Source organism: Orcinus orca, chromosome 11, assembly GCF_937001465.1.
Source record: "Orcinus orca chromosome 11, mOrcOrc1.1, whole genome shotgun sequence".
In the NCBI taxonomy this organism is placed as follows: domain Eukaryota; kingdom Metazoa; phylum Chordata; class Mammalia; order Artiodactyla; family Delphinidae; genus Orcinus; species Orcinus orca.
The window spans coordinates 41369098-41390873 of record NC_064569.1 but is presented as its reverse complement, the minus strand read 5'-3'; the positions used below and the strand labels follow the sequence as shown (position 1 = coordinate 41390873).

At 52.5% G+C, this 21776-nt stretch overlaps 1 protein-coding gene across 4 annotated transcripts in view; it reads left to right on the top strand.

The window, feature by feature from the left end:
* The window catches only part of GALNT6 (polypeptide N-acetylgalactosaminyltransferase 6), a 35384-nt gene extending 13658 nt beyond the window's left edge, over positions 1-21726 (top strand). For 3 of the 4 annotated variants that reach the window (XM_033436265.2, XM_033436264.2, XM_004274310.4), the window contains 9 exons: positions 1098-1270; positions 9482-9631; positions 10665-10899; positions 14263-14380; positions 15986-16186; positions 16718-16849; positions 17463-17564; positions 18901-19053; positions 20088-21726. In XM_033436265.2, coding sequence (XP_033292156.1) covers positions 1098-1270; positions 9482-9631; positions 10665-10899; positions 14263-14380; positions 15986-16186; positions 16718-16849; positions 17463-17564; positions 18901-19053; positions 20088-20201 — 1378 coding nt within the window. In that variant the 3' untranslated portion in view covers positions 20202-21726. The remainder of the gene's footprint in view (positions 1-1097; positions 1271-9481; positions 9632-10664; positions 10900-14262; positions 14381-15985; positions 16187-16717; positions 16850-17462; positions 17565-18900; positions 19054-20087) is intronic. The other variant, XM_049694105.1, reaches the window with a different exon arrangement.
* Positions 21727-21776: the final 50 nt, after the last annotated feature.

The window sequence follows — 21776 nt, the reverse complement described above, 5'->3', positions numbered from 1 at the left end:
GTGGGCGTGAGGGCAGCCAGTGGAGGAAGTCTGGGGGTCTCCTCTGGAAGGCTGCTGAGAAATCTCTCTGATCAGCAGAGGGGGTTAAGAAAGGGCATCAAGGGACTTCCCTGGTGGCGCAGTGGTTAAGACTCCATGCTCCCAATGCAGGGGGCCTGGGTTTGATCCCTGGTCAGGGAACTAGATCCCACATGCACGCCACACTAAGAACTAGATCCCAAATGCATGCCACACAATGTACAGTTTCTCTCTAAGAACTAAGAGTTCGCATGCCACCACTAAGGAGCCCACCTACTGCAACCAAGGAGCCCATGTGCCACAACTAAGGAGCCCACAAGCCGCAACTAAGACCTGTCGCAACAAAATAAATGAATAAAATAAATATATATTTTTAAAAACTATAATGATTAAAAAAAAAAACGTCATTAGGCCACATGACTCCTTGAGATCCAGCATTCACACATTCCTGCCCCCAGCCGAGATGGCGTGTCAGAGATGGTGGCAGTGTGGCCAAGTGCCACAGAGTGGCTGGAGTGGATGAGGATAGAGAAAAGGTCACAGGAAATTGTTTGTGATAATAGTATCAGATTCCAGGGAATTCATGAGGAAATGGATTAGAGAGAAACTGTACATTATAAAGAGAAAAGCCTTTTCCTCTTATTGAGTATGGAAATTGTAGTCATTTTTCTCAGATGTCAGAGTTGCCTTTTATTACTTCCTCTCTGGGACCTCTGGATTGGATTACACTTTATGCATCACACATATCACTGAGGAAGAGAGAGTCAGCCCTGGGAACTCCTAGAGCAGATGAGAGAAGTGAGGGGGATGCCCTCGGCATCACCGCTGGGGCACCGAGCCAGCTCTGGGGAAGACAGGTTTTGGAGTGGCTTGGTTAGGACCTGTGCAGAGGCTCAGAGTAGGTGGCAAATGGTGGGAAAGCTGGAAACAGGGAGCAGCTATTACCAGCTCCAATGGGGAATGGAGGCTGGGGGATCCAAGGAGCAAAGGATGGTTATAGGAATCTGTGGACCGAGCCCTCCCTGCCCCCGGAACTCCCAGGGACCTGGAGAGCTGTATCTACACGTTCATCCTTGCAGATGTGTCAACCAGAAGTTCCGGCGCTGCCCCCCACTGCCTGCCACCAGCGTCATCATTGTGTTCCACAACGAGGCCTGGTCCACGCTGCTGCGGACGGTGTACAGTGTCCTGCACACCACCCCAGCCGTCCTGCTGAAGGAGATCATTCTGGTGGATGACGCCAGCACAGAAGGTGAGGCTAGGGGGCCCCCCAAGGAGAGGCCTGGGGTCTCCCCTGGTATTCTGTGAAAGCGGGCAGGTGCTCCTGAGGGAGCAGGCACTGCCTCATGGCCTGTTGTCTGGCATCACAGCTCATCATAGAGGCTGGGAGCAGGAAGAAGGCAGGTGGGGGCCAGGGGGCAGGTAGACCGCATTTCTAGAGCCCAAGCTTCGTTCACATTTTACCCCAAGAGCTCCAAAAGCTTAGCAGTCCTGGCTTCAAGGACTCCCTTAGAGCTACCAAGCCCAACCCCAAGTTAGAAATGCCAGGAGAGGTCAGGGCAGGGCAGAGGGTGGGGACGGCCTTCCCTCTGTTTCCTACCTGACGGACCATTCCCTTGCTCTTGAAGATTCCACCTCAGAAGCCCTTTGCTATAGTTGGTAATAGACAAGTGAGGTTGCTTGCCAAACTTCCACCATTCAAAGCAATTCCAGAAACATCTACGGAGTACTTTGTGCCTGGCACTGACTTAGGCATAGGGGATAGTATGAAAAATGACAAGTGAGGGACTTCCCTGGCGGTCCAGTGGGTAAGACTCCACGCTTCCAATGCAGGGGGCCCAGGTTCGATCCCTGGTCGGGGAACTAAGATCCCACGTGCCATGTGGCCAAAAGAAAAGACAAATGACAAATGAGACCTCTTGCCCTGAGTAGGCTAACAGCTCCCATAGTCAGATGACTGCTAACAGCACCAACCACAATGGTGTGGCCTGTAACACACCCCAACAGACGTGAAAGGGCATGGACTTGAGAGTCTGACACCCAGGAACTCAAGTCCCAGCTCTGACTCTTCCTAGCTCTGTGACCTTGGGCGAGACACTTAGCCTCTCTGAACCTCAGTCCCCTCCTCTAAAAATGAAGACAGTGGTGGCCGAGGGCTCAGCGATAGGTGGTAAATTAGATCATTCATGCGCTACAGAGTACTTAGTCTTGCGTAAGAGCTCCGTGTGCATTAGTTTCATTTTATTCTTTGTATGGGAGCAAGGCGCTATGGGAGGTGTTATTTCTGTGTGGCATGGCTGGGGCCGTCCACCATGGAGGCCAGGTTAGAGCGGCGCCTGAAAGCCCGAGTGTTTAGGGAGAGAAGAGGTATTGAAGGGCAGTCCCGGAAGAGAGAACTTCCGGAAAAAAACATCAGTGTGTTTGTGCTGTGTGTTTGTGAATGAAATCCATGCCGTGCTAAAAGTATTTATCTGGGGGGGAAAATAAAACGAGGTATCATTGAAGGTGCTTAAGCTGGAGGGTGACCTTATGTCAGAAGGATGGCAGCTTTGGGGAGGGTAATTGTCAGGAAGAGAGGAAGAGGACCCCGAGTCCAGAGAGGAAGTTCATAAATCACTTGAGCATGGGATGCCGAGGCCAGAACTAGGAAAGGGACTGCGGCATCCATGCATCGGTAGACTGGGGTCCTCCAGGAGCTGAGCCCTCCTCCCAGGTGGCGCGTGGGGGCTGGGGCTCTCCCGGGTTGGCTTCCTGTGCCCATGCTCCCGTATCGAGGGCAGGAACTGTGCGGCCCCTCCAGTGGAGCTGCTGACGCCCCCTCCTCTCCCCCAGCCCCCTCCTGCCCTCTGGGTAAGAGGACTAGGGCCGCGGAGGGCAGTGCGAGGAGAAGCTGAGTATGGGCACTGTTGGTCCATTTGTTCAGGGAGCTCACATTTCCCTGGGAAGGACAGACACCTGGCAGCACTTAGAAAACAAAAGCAGGCAAGTACGAGGGATGCAGTGAAAGGGTCTGGTAGATAAGGAGCAGAGAGATTAGCTTCTGGAAAGGGAGGGCAGGGAGTTTGGCGCAGAGGGTTGGGGCTTGGGAATGACCTCCGAGGAATCTCAGTAGCAGCAGGTTGTTTGTAAGGAGTGGAAACCAATGTATCAGCTGCCCTTCCTCTCAAACTGGGCTCTCTCATAACCCTTCTCCCCACAACCCTGAGCGGCCCATCCCTCATAGCTTCTTCCCTTGAGTCCCATGTGGTGGAAGCTCTAAGCAGTTTCAGCTTGTCACTCAGAATTGCGTACATCCCTAAGGCACAGCTGGGCAGTTCCTCTGACCAGGCCAGCCAGTGACGTAGTGCCAGGCCGCCACGGACAGCTTTGAAAGGGCAGAGGGGCCTGTGCCTAGTAGGATGGGCTTGGCAAAGAGCCTGCCCCTCTCGGGCCACCCGACCTGTTCCGGTTCCTTCTGGTGGCCTCTCCCTTGTTGCCCTGGACTCTCTCATACAGTCAACTCCAGCATCTCGGAATCACCTGCCTGAAAAACCGAAACCAGCCATTCTTAGTTTCCTGGGTCCTGGCCTCCTTTGACAACCTGTTAAAATCTATGCCCCTCTCTCTAGAACCATGCACAGCTGCCACAAGTGTGCACAGACCCACATTTGTGCCTGTAATTCCAGGGAATTTGCGGACCCCGGGATGAACCACCCTACCTTGAGGGCTTTGGGACTCTAGAGGTACTTTCAGCAATGTTCAGTTCAGCAAAGAAAGAAAAAACCCTCAGATCCATGGTCAGAAGTCTCTGCAGTCCACGGTGGGATAAAATTTCCCACACGTTTGACCATTTGATCAGATCACCTGGCTCTCATTATACACACACACAAACAATGGCCGTGTCTCTGCTGAAATTCAGTGTCTTTGCTCTCTGTCCTCCTATCCAGGTGCCCGGCAGCACGGTTTGACCACAAGTGTACGGGCATGTGATACTGGGGGGCGGGTATCAGAAAGAGGCCCTGTGCCAGGCTGGGGAACTTTTTCTTTCCCACTTAACAGTCCGTCCCCAGGCACAGACTTCCCTCCTGCATGGCCAGGTCAGCAGCCGAGGGCCAGTCTTGGTCTAGCACGTTCCACAAGCTCCTAAAACCTGCCCCCCCGCAACACTGTCCGTCTACCACGCCCCAGACACGGCAACCCCTTGTCCAAAGCCCTTCCCTGCCCTTGGCAGGGAGGCTGAGTAGGAGAACATATGCCTCCCTCCTGTGGGAATTCGCTAGATGGTTGGGAGGAAATCAGACACTTACCAAGGACCCAGAGAGCCGATATATGAATAGGATCCTCTGTGAGCAAGTTCCCCAAGGAGAGAGGAGGAGTGGGGAGACGGGGTTGGCCTGGGAGAGGGGCTGTAGGAAGGGAAGAGGAATCAGCCAGGAGAGGAAAGGAGAGGAGGTGTGTGTTTCCTGAAGTCAGGAAACACACTGTGAGAAACGCAGGGGAGGAGACATTGGGAGCACTTTGGATTAGCCCACGATTTCCCCCACTGCCATCTCCCCTGGCCAGTCAGGACTGAAGTGAGTGGCAGTTCCTCTCGTGGCCCCCTGAACTCCTAAGAGACACCAGTAATGCAAGTTAGGAATTATTCAAAGCCTCCAATTCTAGTTGAATTACAACTTCCAGTGTCTATTCTAACAAGTAAAGTTGCTTTATTACTGCTATCTCTTACCTCTTTCCTTGTTTAATAATATAGGAAGATGTCTCTGTAGTAACTCTATGTCCTGGATTTTCTAGGAAGGTTTCCATTCGATATTTTCTTCGCCATAAAGAAATTCTATTCCCGCATGTCAGTTTCACCTGCCAGTTTAATCCTCACGCTTGGAGATGGAAAGAGGCCGATAATGAGTCCTGATTTGGGTTCGAAAATATAGCCCAGTGTCTAAATGTTCCATCTGGGCAGGAGGATTGTAGAATACGCCCAAAGGGTGTTACACTCGTTCCTTTCTCCTGTTCTCCTTGCAAAAGGATTAATCAAGAAAAATTTCCACATTGCAGTTCGATTTGAGGCTGGCTAGATGGGCATGAAATGAAAACAGCATAAAACGAGAGAGGAAAAGTTAAGAGGAAGTCCTCCCTACAAGAAGGGCTTTCTGTTTTGTTTCTCTTTTCTAGATTTTTCAGCAGCCAAAGTAGAGAGGGAGAGTCCACAAGAGAAGCATAAATAAAGGCAGTTCACTGATGTGCTTAATAAGTATTTATCAGTACCTACTGAGCACCAGACCCTGGGCAGTCTCCAGGGGTATAACAGTGAACAGTTGAACAAGGTGTCTGTCTTTTTAGAGCTTACTTTTTTAATGGGAAAGACAGAAAATAAATAATTGCAGATAATAATAAGTGCTATGAAGAAATTAAATTAGAAGAAAAATAAGAATGCAGGTGATGGGCTACTCAGTAATTAGGCAGCTTTTTTAGTCAGAGTAGCCAAGAAAGGCTACTCCGAACGCTCCCCACAAAGGGAACAGCCAGTGCAAAGGCCCTGAGGCTTAATGTGTTAATGGGGCAGAAATAAGGTCAGCATGGCTGCAGGGAAGCGAGCAAGGAAGCAGAAACAGCACTGATACAAAGTGAGTTTACAAAGGTGAGCAGAACTGAATCACGAGACCTTTTTAAGCAGTAGTGTAGTGTGTGGATTTTTGGATGTGTGTGGTGAAATACACATAAAATTTACCATCTTTATCGACTATTCAGTGGCATTAAATACATTGTCATTGTGGTGAAACCATCACCAGAACTCTTTCATCTTCCCAAATTGAAACTCTATGCCCATTAAACAATAACTCCCCATTCCCTAGCCCCCAACCCCTGGCAGCCCCCATTCCACTTTCTGTCCATGAATGTGGCTCCTGGAGGTACCTTGTATAGGTGGTATCGTACAGTATGTGACCTTTTGTGTCTGGCTTATTTCACGTAGCATAATGTCTTCAAGGTTCATCCATGCTGTCACATGTCAGAATTTGCTTCCTTTTTGAGGCTGAGCGCCCCATTGTTTGTGTGGACCACATTTGTTTATTCATTCATCCACCCATGGACATTTGGATCGTTTCCACATTTTTGACTGTTGTGAATAATGCTGCTATCAACATGGCTGTACAAATATTTTTTTGAGTCCCTGCTTTCAATTATTTTGGCTGTATACCCAGAAGTGGAATTACTGGATCATATGGTAGTTCTTTGTTTAATTTTTTGAGGAACCATCATACTGTTTGGATTCGTTTTTTAAGTGCAATTTTAAACCACCGTGGTGACATGATGTGATTTATACTTTTAAGAGAGAACTCACTGTGGCTGCAATGTCACGAATAGATTGGGAAGAGGAGTGTCGAGTAGAGGCCGGGAGACCACTCAAGACATGATTGCTGCAGTGACGGTGGGGATGGAGAGAGAGAACTGGCCATATTTGCTGAAGGACTGTTTGTGGAGGGGGTGAAGGGGAGAATCCAGCACGATTCCTAGTTTAGAGCAGCTGGAGGGATGCTGGTACCATGTATTTACATGGGGGGAGGCTGGGAGGGCAGGTAGGGAAGAAATCTGCGGCACCATTTCAGGCGTGTTAGGTTTGTGGTTTTGTTAGACATCCAAGTGAAGATGGCAAGGCCAGGAAAAGAGGCCCAGGAGCATCTGCATATAGATGGTATTTCAGACATGGCACTGAGTATGGCATGTGTGGGGGGGGTGGTCACAGGAGTCTCATAGACTCCAGCCGTGAGGAATGAAGCCGGGCTGGGGTGGGGTGGTGTTGAACCTAAACGAGGAGGGTCTCGTCTGGGGGACATAAGGGAAAACGGTTGGGACCGTCTGTCTTTCCACACTCGGCTCTGCTACACTCCGCTCTTGGGTTTATGTCCAGTGGGTGCAGGGAGGGGCCTAACTTAGGAGAGCTATCGCACCCCCATCAAAGGGCCTGAGGCTCACGCGCAGAATTCCCAGGTCCCACCCAGCCCCCCGAGATTGGAGGGAAGGCGTGGGGGAAGGGCTCTGTAGAGCTCAGGCTGCCCTGACATTCACAGCTCAATGCTTGACGTGCTCTTACCACAAAACCCACTTCCTATGATGTTTTGTCCCTGGGTTATCTCCACCACCATGAACTTCCTGTAAGCACAGTTATGTTCTCAGGGGAAATGTCCGCCGGTAGCCGCACCGAGAAGGTAAGACTCGCGCACGGGGATCCTCCCACCTCCCTGTTAGAGCCAGCACTCGGGGCTGTACTTGGAGAATGAGCCTAGGAGCTCCGTGAAGGCAGGACCCAGACCCCGGCCCTCCCTGCCCAGGATGGTGGCTGGCACCTGGCAGCGTGTTCACAGGTGTTTGCTAAGGGAGTGCTGGGCTGAAGGTGCCAAGTGAGGCTAATTTTGATTCATCAACACGGGGGACAGTACTGCCTATTTCATAGCGCGTTAATCTTCACAGAGAAGATTAAACAAGAAAGTTAAGGGCTTCCCTGGTGGCGCAGCGGTTGAGAGTCCACCTGCCGATGCAGGGGACGCGGGTTCGTGCCCCGGTCCAGGAAGATCCCACATGCCACGGAGCAGCTAGGCCCGTGAGCCATGGCTGCTGAGCCTGCGCGTCCAGAGCCTGTGCCCCGCAACGGGAGAAGCCACAACAGTGAGAGGCCCGCGTACCGCAAAAAAAAGTCAACATGGAAGCACCTAGTTCCATGAGTGGCACATAGTAGTGCTCAGGTATTTGGGCTGTGTGTGTGTGTGTGTGTGAGTGTGTCAAAGTAGAGAGAGAGTGACTTCCCTGGCGGTCCAGTGCTTAAGAGTCCGAGTTTCCACTGCAGGGGGCCCGGGTTCCATCCCTGGTGGGGGAACTAAGATCCGTCATTCTACGCGGCGTGGCCAAAAAGAAAAACAAAACGAGTAGAGCGAGAGATCAGTCACGCCTCCACAAAGCTGACTTCGGACCCCAGTTTGTGTGACACTGCATTGAAAGCGAGGCCTGAGCTCTGGGCCAATCCCACAGCCCTCAAGAGAAAGGACACAGTCAGCTGCCACACCCGCCCCGCCACTTCTGAAACCACAGGCAGCTCCATTCTGCACAGCGGGGAACAGAACAGTGGCACAGATAAACCAAAACAGCAGGTACTGAAACATCACTAAGATCTGGACTACGTTCCAAGGTGCATTGCTTCAGAATAGGGCTATATTTAATGCTCTGAGGATTTCCGACTAATAACAAGAGTCATGAAGTGAGCCCTCTCTCAGAAGGGGCTGGAGATCTCAGCAGATACCCCTCCCTTCAAAGCGCTTTCCCCACCCCCTCCAATTCAGGATGGTTGCCCCTCCTGGAGACTCCCCCAGCCCTGCACCACCTCTAGCAGCTCACTCATCACCTACCCTGCTGTGGCCCGTTCCCTGGGTGGCCAGGCACACCACTGTGCCTAGCTCATGGAGGTGCTGGGTACATGGTTTTTAAATGTAATTAAAAAGCCGCTCAGCATCTTTTCATCTTCCTAAAGAATTCCATGTGCAGAGGAGGTAATAAAGAGGATTAGAGGAGGGACTTCCCTGGTGACGCAGTGGTTAAAAATCCGCCTGCCAATGCAGGGGACACAGGTTCGAGCCCTGGTCCGGGAAGATCCCACATGCCGCGGAGCAACTAAGCCCGTGCACCGCAACTACTGAAGCCTGAGCTCTAGAGCCTGCGAGCCACAACTGCTGAGCCCACGAACCACAACTACTGAAGCCCGCGCACCTAGAGCCTGTGCTCCGCAACGAGAGAAGGCACCGCGATGAGAAGCCCACGCACCGCAATGAAGAGCAGCCCCTGCTCGCCACAACTAGAGAAACCCCACACGCGCAGCAACGAAGATCCAACGCAGCCAAAAATAAATAAATAAATTTATGTTTTAAAAAAGAGGATTAGAGTAAGACTTCTTGCTGCTGCCCCAGAAGCCGGAAATCAATACTTGTGTCCGCTCTACCTGTCAGACTTACTCTGAAGAACCTGGGAGACAGGGACTCAGACAGGGAGAAATGACTGCCACAACCTGCAGGTGTGGAAAGGAGGGGAGGCCCAAGGCCTAGCTCTGAAAAGATGGGGGCTGAGAGGGTGCAGAGACCAAGAGGGGCATCTGAGAGCCTTTGTCAGAAGTTGATACTTGATTTGAGACCAAAGAAACAACTCTGAGGTCCTGTCTCAGACATTAGAGAAGGCGCCCCAGTACGCAGACACAGGATGGGCCCAACAGAGCCAGTGGAATGTCCTGGCAAGGCGACCACGTGCAGTGGGACCACACAGGGGACCTCGTCCTTCCACCACCACCCCCCCCGACCTTGGGCTTCTGTGGAGTTGCTCAATGCAGTGTGGGCGGGAGGGTTAAAATGCAGGCCTGCTGGAGGCCTGAGAACGCCCAGACTTGGTGCACATGGGGGATTAGGTTTGCAACAAACTGGTGAGCTGGCGACAATGACCCTGTCCCTTCCAGAGTACTTGAAGGAGCAGCTGGAACAGTACGTGAAGCAGCTGCAGGTGGTGAAGGTGGTGCGGCAGGAGGAACGGAAGGGGCTGATCACCGCCCGGCTGCTGGGAGCCAGCGTGGCCCAGGCGGAGGTGCTCACCTTCCTGGATGCCCACTGTGAGTAGAAGAGGGCCGGCCTGGCTCTGTCCCCCTTCCCTCCCTGGCAGAAGGAAGAGCTGGGACCATGGCCTCAGCAGAGCACCTTCAGCTCTGCTGTCCCAGGATCGAAGCAGGCTTGGGACTCCCCTAGCTGCTTCTACCCCTTTCTCACCCCAGTGCCAAGGATGGCTATCAGGAGGCACACACAGCCCCCAAACAACTGGTAACCCCACAGTTGCTGGGAGTGTGTTCTGGAGCCCCAGACGTTCCCCTCTACCGCCACCATCTGAACCTCACTCTGAGCTCAGCCCCCAGAGACGCCTCCTGTCGCCACTGGGCACTGGTTGGCGTGTCACTTTCCTGCAGGGCCACATGGGGCCAGGAAGGCCTGCTTCTTGCCCCAAAGCAAAACACTTCCCCACCATTGTCAGGGAAAGAAATGTTCCCTAAAAGCAGTGATACAAATTCTGAGAAGCTATTGCCTTGGAGTCAGAAGCCCTAGATTTGCGTCCTGGCCCTGCCACTAACCAGGCCTCAGTTTTCTCTTCTGTTAAGTGGGGTGAGGATGCCAACCTTACTCACCAACAAAATGAAGGCTAAATCAAGTCATACATGCAGTTCCTCGAAAATCTCCAAGGGATGATTATTCTCCAACTGGAGCTGAAGCGTGAGGTGCAGAGATCCCTGGGAGAGGGGACACCCCCCTGTGAAACCCACACTTGGGTGGGGAGGGCCGACTGAGTGGATAGGCTACAGACCCTGAAGACACCCCTCCAGGGCTTTCCCTGTGCCTTTGGGTCCACCATGTTACTCCCCTGAGACCTCCATTCTCCTCTCCAAAGCCACCTCTGCCTCTTTTGGGGGGAGAGGGCAGGTGTAGGAGGGTCCTGGGAGATCTCTGTCCACTCTCTGTGGCCGTGGAGCTTGCACGTGCTTCCCTGTCCACAGCTAGGGAGTGAGCGCTTGTCATCCTGGGGCTCCCCGCTGGTGGGGGGCACGGGCTCAGCTGTGGGCAGGACCCTGACTGACGTCTCCTGGTGCCGACCTGCAGGTGAGTGCTTCCATGGCTGGCTGGAGCCCCTCCTGGCTCGCATCGCCGAGGACGAGACGGCGGTGGTGAGCCCCAACATTGTCACTATCGACCTGAACACTTTTGAGTTCTCCAAGCCTGTCCAGAGGGGCCGAGTCCAGAGTCGTGGCAACTTTGACTGGAGCTTGACTTTCGGCTGGGAGACCATACCTTCACATGAGAAGCAGAGGCGCAAGGATGAGACCTACCCCATCAAGTAAGTACTGAAGCCTGGTGGGCCCACATCCTGGTCTCCATGGTCCCGGGGACCTGGGCCATCTCAGGTCAGCATTTATGAGGTGCTCTGTGAAGCACTTGACATATTGAATCATCATCCCCTATGCGGTAGGTACTGTGATTAGCCTTTAATCGTCATCCCCTATGCGGTAGGTACTGTGATTATCCTTTAATCGTCATCCCCTATGCGGTAGGTACTGTGATTAGCCTTTAATCGTCATCCCCTATGCGGTAGGTACTGTGATTAGCCTTTAATCGTCATCCCCTATGCGGTAGGTACTGTGATCAGCCTGCTTTGCAGGTGAGAACTGAGGCTCCTGGTGATGGACAGCTGGCCTCAGACTATACACTAGAAAGCGGTGGACCCAGGATGCCCATCCCGCCAATCTGGCCCCAAGCCCGTGTCCCCATCATGGCTCTGTCCTACCTCTCACCATAGCAGCTGGCTCTCACTCACCACCTTCTGTGTGCCAGGCCCTGGGCTAAGGGCTTTCCACACCTTATCCCATTTATTCCTCCCTACATGTAGAAGGGTGTGACTGCTGCTTTCAGAGAGATGGAGGGTAGAGGCCACTGTAAAATAGCCATTATAATAAGAGGGGGTGGTGTGTGCACCCAGGTCACCGTCTTTGAAGAGACTGAGAACGTATTAAAGGAAAATAGACAAATGTCCTGCCGTTTACAGTGTGTTGCAGTTGCCCTGAACTTTTTCGGGCAGAGGGCTAGATAGCAGATATTTTAGGTTTTGCCAGCTACAAAAAATAACCCTTTCAAAATGTAAAAACCATTCTTTGCCAGAACCTTAGAAAGCCAGGCCAGCTTTGGCCCACAGGCCACAGCCTGCCAGCCCCTGAGCAAGAGGGCAGATGCTTGAAAGTGTATCCATTGTTTGCTGCCCAGCTGGGTTTGCCTTCCCCTCACGCACCCACCCTGCCCCTCCCTCTCCAGATTGCCTGTTGGTGTTGTTAGAGACCACAGACGTCTCAGCTAAAGCGTCTCAGCTACCCTCTGCTTCCGGATCATCTGTGCCATTGCTTTCCTATACTGGTCAGGAAACTGAAGGGTCAACAAAATATATATACCAGGGATGGAGGGAAGCAGAGTTTGGGGATACGGTGAGCAGAGATAAAAGGGAAGGCTTTCTACCCATGCACATGCCCAAATCCTAAGAAATGCTGCCCAGAGCCTCAGTAGGGAGGGCTCGGGTGGGCCACGGGAAGGAATCCCACGGTCCTGAACAGCCAGCCGCTCTGTGTCCTTTAGAAGGGGCAGAGGGGAAAGGAGAAGGCAGGAGAGAGAAAAGAAATTAGAACTCCCTATAGACCCTCTGCTTGATTCATAGATGTCTTTTGTTTGAGATGTACATCAACAAAACCCCCTTCCCCCAAGCTGGGGGCCAGGCACACAGTGGCACAGTCAGGGACAGGGCACCTGGCCCCCACCCATCACTGACGTCCCCCGCTCTGATGTCGAGGACCATACAGCTGGAAGACAAAGCTCCAGTGTTTGAGGAATTAATTTGCTCCCTGGTCCAAATGCCCTGGTGGTGTGCAGGGCTTGCCTGAGGCACTTGCATAGGACCCACCAGGAGGCCTGCAGGCAGCACCCTCCCTTCCTCCATTCCCAAAGTCAACGGGAGGCCAGGAGGAGAGGTGAGGGCCCAGGGGACCCTGAGAAGCAGGCCAGGAAATGCAGAGTGTTTCCAGAGGTTGCCTGTTGGTTGTGGGTCTGCAGCGAAGTTCCCCGTGTAGAGTTTATCCTCAGAGATAATTTGTCAGTGGCTTCTTGGTCAGAGGGACCTCTCAAAGCCAAGAGACAGGCCCAGGTTGGGGGAACCCTGAAGAAGTAGCAGGTTAGGGACTTCCCCGGTGGCACAGTGGTTAAGAATCCACCTGCCAATGCAGGGGACACGGGTTCGATCCCTGGTCCAGGAAGATCCCACATGCCGCGGAGCAACTAAGCCTGTGCGCCACAACTACTGAGCCTGTGCTCTAGAGCCCACGAACCACAACCACTGAGCCCATGTGCCACAACTGCTGAAGCCTGTGCACCTAGAGCCCGTGCTCTGAAACAAAAGAAGCCACCGCAATGAGAAGCCCCACGCACCGCCACAAAGAGTAGCCCCCGCTCGTCACAACTAGAGAAAGCCCGCACACAGCAACGAAGACCCAATGCAGCCAAAAACAAATAAATAAATAAAATTATTTTTTAAAAAAGGAAGCAGCAGGTTAGTTCCAGAATGCTCATCTAGAATCCCAGGACTCTCTGAGGCTTTCCTGGCCTTACTTGGGCTGGCTTAGAACCCCTGGGAGAGGCCACAACCAGTGACAGAAAGCTTGCCTGAGCTTGAGGGTTTCCCAACCGAAATTCCTTCCAGAAAGTGGCTGCAGGAGCCAACTTCAGGGTGACGACAACAGCCAGAGGGTAACGCCAAGGTCCTGGGTAATAGCCTTGACCAGTCAGTCCAGTGAACACTGATTGAGCCCCTGCTGTGTGTGAAGCACCTTGACCGGTTCTGGGCTGACAGAGAAGGTTTCTGCATGGTTGTGCCACATGGAGCCACCCACTGAGGGCAGCAAAGCCCCATCCAAGCCAGCCTGGCGTGGCACAGAGGCCAACAGCTAATGATCTCTGTGCACTCCTGCCCTGTCTGCCACCCCCGCCTCCAGCCCTTAGCCCAGCCCCTCTCATGAGCAACGTGGTATCTAAGTTCTAGATGTTTTTGTCAATTAATCTAAACATGGGTCTGTGCCTCCCTGCCTTTGTCTGAAAGCCAGAATCTTGTTGTAGCCCCCAAATGCTCCCTGTAGTTCAAGTTGAGCTTAATTTCACCTCGCTTCCTACTCTGTTTCTGGGAGCACCGATGTCCAAAAACAATTTCACATAGCTTCTGATAACCGAGTATCTACTGTGCTTTTAGGAACTTTGCTGCCAAAAAGCAAACGATTGTGGCTTTTCCCTCAGCTACTACACTGAGCTCTCAGAGGACAAGATCTGTCTCTCTTTACTCTGCACGACTAGCACGTAGCACAGGCCCTGGAAGCCCGTGTGTAACACATCCTTGGTTGAATGAATGAGTGAATGGATGCCTTTTAGAAGAGAGTAATGATAATTACATCTCTCCTCAACCTGATCTTAGAAGGTGAAGAGAACATAATAAAAGCTCAATAAACATTTGCTAAGTGCATAAGCTAGTGGAAGAGGGGCTGCATATCCCAGGTGAGAGGAAAGGAGGAGGGAGGGAGTTTAGGAGGCGTCATCGGTGAGGTCACAGCTTTCCACGCCAGGTTCTGGCCCCTCTTCCCCCCAGAAGATGCACATGCTTCTCCCTCTGTCTCTCCAGATCCCCGACGTTTGCTGGTGGCCTCTTCTCCATCTCCAAGTCCTACTTTGAGCACATCGGTACCTATGATAATCAGATGGAGATCTGGGGAGGGGAGAACGTGGAAATGTCCTTCCGGGTGAGAGTGAAGAGGGCTTCGCGGGGGAACCACAACGGCCCAGGGGACGGCCTGAGAACCTGTCTCTGAGGCAGTGCCAGGGATATCAGTTCTTCAGCTGAACTTGGAAGGGTGGCTGTTTCCCGTCATGGCCCCACCTTCCCTCTGCCCCGTCCCTGTCCATGGCAGTAGGGGCTTGGGAGTCGGATTGGACAACTTGAGAACAAATTACTGGGCAGAACTCCTCAGAGGGAAGGGGGAATAGAGGTACTAGGAACCAGACATCTGGGGACTGGTGACATCTTTCATGATGTCTGTTGGAAAAGGGTTAGGGTGAAGGTGGAACAGGTCAGTAAGCAGTCACTATCCTTTTTCTGGAAAAATCAGGCTCTGCTTTCCAGGTCAGAGACCTCACGCCTTGGTAGCCTTAGGAGTTTCCCTCCCCCTCTGTTCAGCAAGCCCTTCATAACCATAGGAGAAGATGATGGCCAAATTCTGGTGGGCCCCAGAACCGAGGGATTTCAGGAATAAGGAAAATCAGGATTAGGTTGGAAGAAGGGCTTGCCTCTCCATGAAATCTACACAGATCCCCATCCAGTGGAGAGTAATTAACAAGAGAATGAGCTTGTTTATGAAGTCACCTCTCACAGTGCTTGGCACATACAAGCACATCATTGATACCTGCTGTTACTATGGCTATGATTATGTATTTCTGTTGCTGCTATACTAAAATGAATGACAACATACCTCCCAATCTAAAACCTGAAAAAAGGAGAAGACACAGGTGGAAGGGATGTCGTAAACCAGCCCTCTGACAGAGGAGGGTCACCAGCTCAGTCACCATAACTCCCATGGTTCTGATCCTAGGCTCGTCCATGAGCCTCTGACCTCTGTTCAGTCTCTCTGCAAGGAAGCTAGTGTGCCGAAGGTCCAGGTGACCACAAGCCACCTGATGGTAGCTATGAATTAATGAATTGATGCTTTGATTAGGTCACAAGTTGATCTCGATTTGGAGGAGCTTGAGTTTCCAGTAACACCTGCGTGAGCTGATAAAATCACATTTCCAGGTCAAAAAGCCAGGTGGGGCTTCCCTGGTGGCGCAGTGGTTGCGAGTCTGCCTGCCGATGCAGGGGACACAGGTTCGTGCCCCGGTCCGGGAGGATCCCACATGCCGCGGAGTGGCTGGGTCCGTGAGCCATGGCCGCTGGGCCTGCGCGTCCGGAGCCTGTGCTCCGCAACGGGAGAGGCCACAACAGTGAGAGGCCCGCGTACCGCAAAAAAAAAAAAAAAAAAATAGCCAGGTGTCCAGAGCTCACAGTAGGTAGATGCACATAAAATTCGCCAAGTGACTTTTCTCCCAAGTGGGCCCTGGTAACCCTCAGGACCCTGCACATTTCTGTTTGCTTTAATCAGAGTGAACCAACATCAGAGAGCCAGAGACTGTGTAGTTATGGCCTGGGAAGAAGCCTGGTCAGTGTCTTTTTTTCCAGCGAGAGAGCGCAGCGCAGCATTTCCCTGAGTCCGTGGACCTGGGGTCTGGCACCCTGGGAATGGAACAGAGCTGCTTGCGGGGGAGGTTTTCCCACCCACCCCCTGAAATCCCCATCCCATATCCTCTTACGGCAGGTGTGGCAGTGCGGGGGCCAACTGGAGATCATCCCCTGCTCTGTGGTCGGCCACGTGTTCCGTACCAAGAGCCCTCACACCTTCCCCAAGGGCATCAGTGTCATTGCTCGCAACCAAGTGCGCCTGGCTGAGGTCTGGATGGATAGCTACAAGGAGATTTTCTACAGGAGGAATCTGCAGGCAGCAAAGATGGCCCAAGAGGTGAGCGGGGAGGGTGCTCAGGAGGTGTTTAGATGAATAGAAGGGCAGAATCCCAGCCCCTGGTCAGGAGCTTAATGATGACAGAGACCCACGCATCTCCACCACCTGGTGCCTTTACCCCTCAGACCTTGGGAGCTAGAGCCCAGGCTGTATTTTGGAGGCTAGAGCATGAAGAGAGGAGACTTTGTTGTCCCTGCCTGGAGAGCCCCAGTATGTTTTAGGAGGGGAGGGAGAAAAGATTTGGAGGAAGAACCTCTTACGGGAAGAATGGCTTTACTCTGAGAAACTAGGAATTGAGGACTGGGAGAAAAGTGGGAGTTCACAGGAGATGCAGGTGGTGCTGTGGGTGCGGGTCCCAAAGCCGAGGCAGGGGGGTTGGGATTAGATGTGGGGCCCAACTGGTCCTGAGCAGGAATGAACAGGAGACCCGCTCTGGGAGGAAGTAGTCCCAGAAACTCTGGGCTGCTTCCACCCAGAAAAGAAGGTCAAGGCTTGTGGAACTGACCCTGAGGGGGCTGGCTCGGTTGACAGAAATCCTTCGGAGACATTTCGGAGCGACTGCAGCTGAGGGAACGACTGAACTGTCGCAACTTTTCCTGGTTCCTGCACAACGTCTACCCAGAGATGTTTGTTCCTGACCTGAAGCCCATCTTCTACGGAGCTGTGAGTCCTGAGAACCAATGTGCCCGCCCATCATCACAGAACCCCGGGGAGAAAAGTTCAGGACCACTGACCCCGCAGCTGGATGACAAACAACTGATTTTTACTCTCCACGCTCCCTTATCCGGGAGGAGGACCGAGAGGCCACCCTGGGCTTCTAGAGCTAGCTAAAAACCTTGTAAGGAGGAAACAACCCCTAAGCAGCGGTTCTCAAATACTCACAGGCCTCAGAATCACCAGGAAGGTCTGTTAAGACGCAGGCTGTTGACTCAGGAGGACTGGGTTGGGGCCTGAGAATTTGCGCTTCTAACAAGCCTTCAGGTGATGCTGACGTCTGGGGATCACACTTTGAGAACCACTGCTCTTAAGGACATTCCCATATGCCCAGGGCTTCTCCCAGGGACCTGGCAGGTTGCCCACCCTGTTCTTGCCCAACCCCTGGGCTCTGCACCTCACTTTACTATTCACTTCAGGCATCTGCCTGAATGAGCAGAGGAGGAAAGTCACAGAGGAGAAATCCAGCCGTGCACATTTATTCCAGGTGGATCCCACACCACAAACCGAAAAATTCCTAACTGTGCTCCCCTGGTTCCCCTTTCTGCTCAACATTCTGCAGCTCAAGAACCTCGGCATGGATCACTGCCTGGATGTGGGAGAGAATAACAATGGAGGAAAACCCCTCATCATGTACACCTGCCATGGCCTTGGCGGCAACCAGGTACGGAGCCCAGCCCAAGGCGAGCCTGTCTCTGGGGCATCTTCTCTCTTCACAGGCCCCCTTCCTCCGCTCATAATCGTCCTTTCCTGAGGACTAGGGTAGGGGAGATCCAGAGAGAGGGGGAGATACCAGCCCTGCCCCCAGTCTGAGGGGGAATGCATGATACCGACAGACAAGGTCTTAAGCGTGGACCGGGGCATCCAGAGAGGAGTGGGCAGCAGTGCTGGCTGCTAGAGAGGGGCTGGGGGGGAGGATTGGTTTTTGGTTGGGGTTTTGTTTTCCCACACTCCCCACCCTGGCAGGGGAGGATTCTTCATCAGAGGAGGCTTCCTGGAGGATGCCAGCTGCTGAATGGTGTTTTAGGGTGACTGTGGAAAATTTTTGAGCCCCTCGGCTACACTCAACTTCTATCTTCAATGCCTTCCTTACCCAGAAGGTACCACTATGATCCTAGCACCCATCAGTGACCCCAAAGCAACCACCTACTGACATCTCACAGCTACCTGGCATCCTGGGAATTTCCCCCATGCCCTACAATGCCCAGCTCTTCCCTGAGGAATAACTAATAACCTCCCTGGACCCAGCCCCTCAATCTACCCTGAATGCCCAGCATTTGGTAAGTAAGAGGCACTTAAACAGAGTTGAGGGCTTCCCTGGTGGCGCAGTGGTTGAGAGTCCGCCTGCCGATGCAGGGGACACGGGTTCATGCCCTGGTCCGGGAAGATCCCAGATGCCGCGGAGCGGCTGGACCCGTGAGCCATGGTCGCTGAGCCTGCGTGTCCGGAGCCTGTGCTCCGCAACGGGAGAGGCCGCGGCAGTGAGAGGCCCGCGTACCGCAAAAAAAAAAAAAAAAAAAAAAACAGCTGAAACAAGGAAAGGAGTGGCATGGGCCACTGAACAGGATGCCAACAGGATGTTCAAATGAAGACTAAGTCACTGGAGCAATTTCCTGTACCGCTGGCCCGCGTGGTGATTTTAGGTGGTACACTGATGAACATTTTTTCAATAGTAATCTATTAGCAAAAAAGAACTAGCACATGATTTCACCAATAATGCTTTAAATGAGGCTTTTTTTTTTTTGGAGTCCTCACCACTGGACCGCCAGGAAAGTCCCTAAGTTAAGTTTTTAACTAAAGAAAAAACCTTTAGTAACTATTATCTATCATTCCAGTATCACCCAGATGCGGTGGCACATGAATTACTGAAGTCTTGGCACCTACTCACTTTCCTCCCCAGGAGGCCATCTGTGGTTGGCATCTCAAGGCAGTTGGCTTTGGAAGATGGTGGGCAAACTCTCTGCCTGCCCCTCAGGACCTCCTCTTATCTTGTGTTCTAGTACTTTGAATACACGACCCAGAGGGACCTTCGCCACAACATTGCGAAGCAGCTGTGTCTCTATGCTGGTGCTGACACTCTGGGCCTTAGGGGCTGCCACTTCACGGGCAAGAATAGCCAGGTGCCCGAGGATGAGGAATGGAAATTCACCCAGGTGAGTCAGCGGCCCAGAAAGCTCAGAATCAAGAGCCTGAGACCACAACTGCCCCCTCCCTTCCTTCTGCATCTTCTGCCTGAGATACTACGGGGTGGATCCGGACAGTGTACAATAGGAAGTATGGAGAATGTGGGCTTGATCACAGGCAGGGTTCTCAGGGCCTAAGTAAGGTTTGTTGATGGCTGGTTCTGCTTGATATAAAGATGGGGTCGGGGTTATGGTCCAGGACCAGCTGTGTCATAGCTCACGTATTTATAGGCTGAACACAAGTAGATGAAGTTGAAGAGTCACTTGTGGTTCCTGCCTGGCCTCTGTGTGCCGGGCACAAGGCTATGCACTCACATACATTGGTTTGGTTAATCTTCCAAGTAGGTGGTGTCCCCACCACTAGAGATGGGCCAGCCGAAGCTCAGCAAGTTTGTGACTGGCCCAAGACCCTTCACTAGTAAATGGTAGGCCTGGGGTTCTGATCTAGATAAATCTGACTCGAAAGCATGGGTTCTTTCCATTACACCACACTGCCTCGGGATAAACGATGTAACTTCTACAGGATTGGGCCCAAACCAGCAGCCCCCAGTGAGCCTCCACACCCCACTCCACCCCAATCCCCAGTCCTTGGCTTGGGGAAAGAGGAGCCCAACCTTGGAGCTACAGGGAAGGGAGGAGTCTGAACACGATCAAAGGCAGAAGGTGCGGGTGGGCAGCAGTGGCCCAGGTCTTTGAGACTGGCCATCTGGAGTGGGGGGTGGTCCTGAAAGCCTTTTTCAGTGAGCCCATGGTCCTGCCTTCCTCTGTTCCAGCCATTCATGCTAAAGCTGGGGGTGAAGAATTGGTACCACGCACAGGTGGAAACTCAGGAATGCATCCCATCAGAGTATCTGGCATCCAAGGAAAGGAATTTGGAAGTGCCCTCTCTGTGCCTCATTGGGTTTCCTTTGCCTTTTGTCTACTGATCCCTATTTCATTGCCCCCTAGTAGCACTGTCAGAGGTCTGAGGCCCAGGCTGACCGTTTGCCGTGTCATCTTTTTAGGATCAACTCATCAGGAACTCAGGATCTGGTACCTGCCTGACATCCAAGGACGAAAAGCCAGCCATGGCCACCTGCAATCCCAGTGATCCCTACCAGCACTGGCTCTTCATCTAGGCCCTGGATCACCCCCCTGTGGGAGATCCCACAAGCCTCTTAGGAAACAGGATTTGGGGGAACCTGATGTTTGAGAACCTGATCATCAGTTCCCTGTCGGCCTTAGAGATGGATTTCAAACTCGATGCAAATCAAGGCAGGACCTTCCTACTCCTTGCAACAACATTGGGCCCATTTTCTTTCCTCCACGTTGGTGGAAGAGACCGTTAGAACACATAATACGTTACCTAGAGCTCTCCTTCTGCCCTAGAAACAGACTTGCAAAGCAGAGGAGGCAGCTGGGCTAGAGCCCAGGGCAGCAATGCTGATTTCAAGAAAAGTACCTCTGCGGCCACGTCCTGAATCCCTGATCATCTAGAACACCCACAGAATCCAGTGAAACAGTATATTCTACCAGAGGAATTAGAGGTCTAAGAGTCTCCCTTGCTAACATTACCTGAAGCTTCTTGACAGGAATCCTTTATCTTATTTCATCTGCACGATAGTCCCGTGAAAAAGACAGGAACCACCGTGCCCATTTTATAGACAAGAACGCTGAGGCAGAGAGAAATAAAGGAGCTGGTCTGTATCCTGAACCTGGGCTCCTCCCACCACACCACAAGAACACTAGGCAACTAGCCATCAGGTCCCCACTCTCTCTTCCCTCCAGTCTGATCATTTCTGGCTGGCTGGTCTCCATAAAGCCTAGAGCAGTGCAGCCAGGTAGCTGTGAGGGAGACCATATTTAGGAATCCTGAGATGTTCGTTTTGAAAGAAAACTTGTGGAGCCAGTGATTCTCAGGTTTAAGTCCCAGAACCTTTTTTCAGTGCTCCATGTATAATGTAGTTCAGAAGCAAAATAGCCACGGATGAAAATGAGGGTGGGTGAGGGCATTGCCCACCAGCCCCTGAACTTTTCTAAAAGTCTGCAAGCACAATTTGAAATCATCGTTTTAGTCCAGCCCTATCATTTTCATATTATGAAACCAAGGCCAGATAAGTGAAGTTATTTGCCCCAGGCCACACAACCACGTATCGGCAGCCCTGAGGCTAGGACCCAGATAAGGCTAACAAGAGCCCTGGGAAGTCTGAAGAAGCCGGGACAGCAGGTAGTGTGGAGCACGACTGCGCGACGCCTCGTCTGCGGTTCTCGCGTGAACTCCCCGCACAGAGCAGACCTGCCGTGCGTGTCAGCTCTTCCCCAAGCAAGTTGGACCCCACCACGCATGGCTGCTTTGCCTGAAGTAGAGAGCCCAGCTGCCCAGAGGACTCATTCCTTCTTGGAGGGCTTCCTACTTGAGTAGCAGGCTGTCTTCTTGGACAGCACCACATGAGGGTGCCGTGGGACCACGGCTGCCTCTGCTTCCCACGCAACTCCCCGCCGCAGGAAGTCTCCTAGGTCCTATGGGGTAGCCCAGCCAAAGGGAGAGGAGAGAGTGGCCAGGACGTGTCCTGGAGTGGGGAAAGGGAAAAGTTCTTTGCCAGAAGGAGAAGAGAATTGCACATGAGATCCCACTGGAAATAAAGGTTTTATGGCATTGGTAAAGGAAGTTTGCACTGGGTTCCTCCTCCCCTGCTATGCCCCTTAGCTGATCC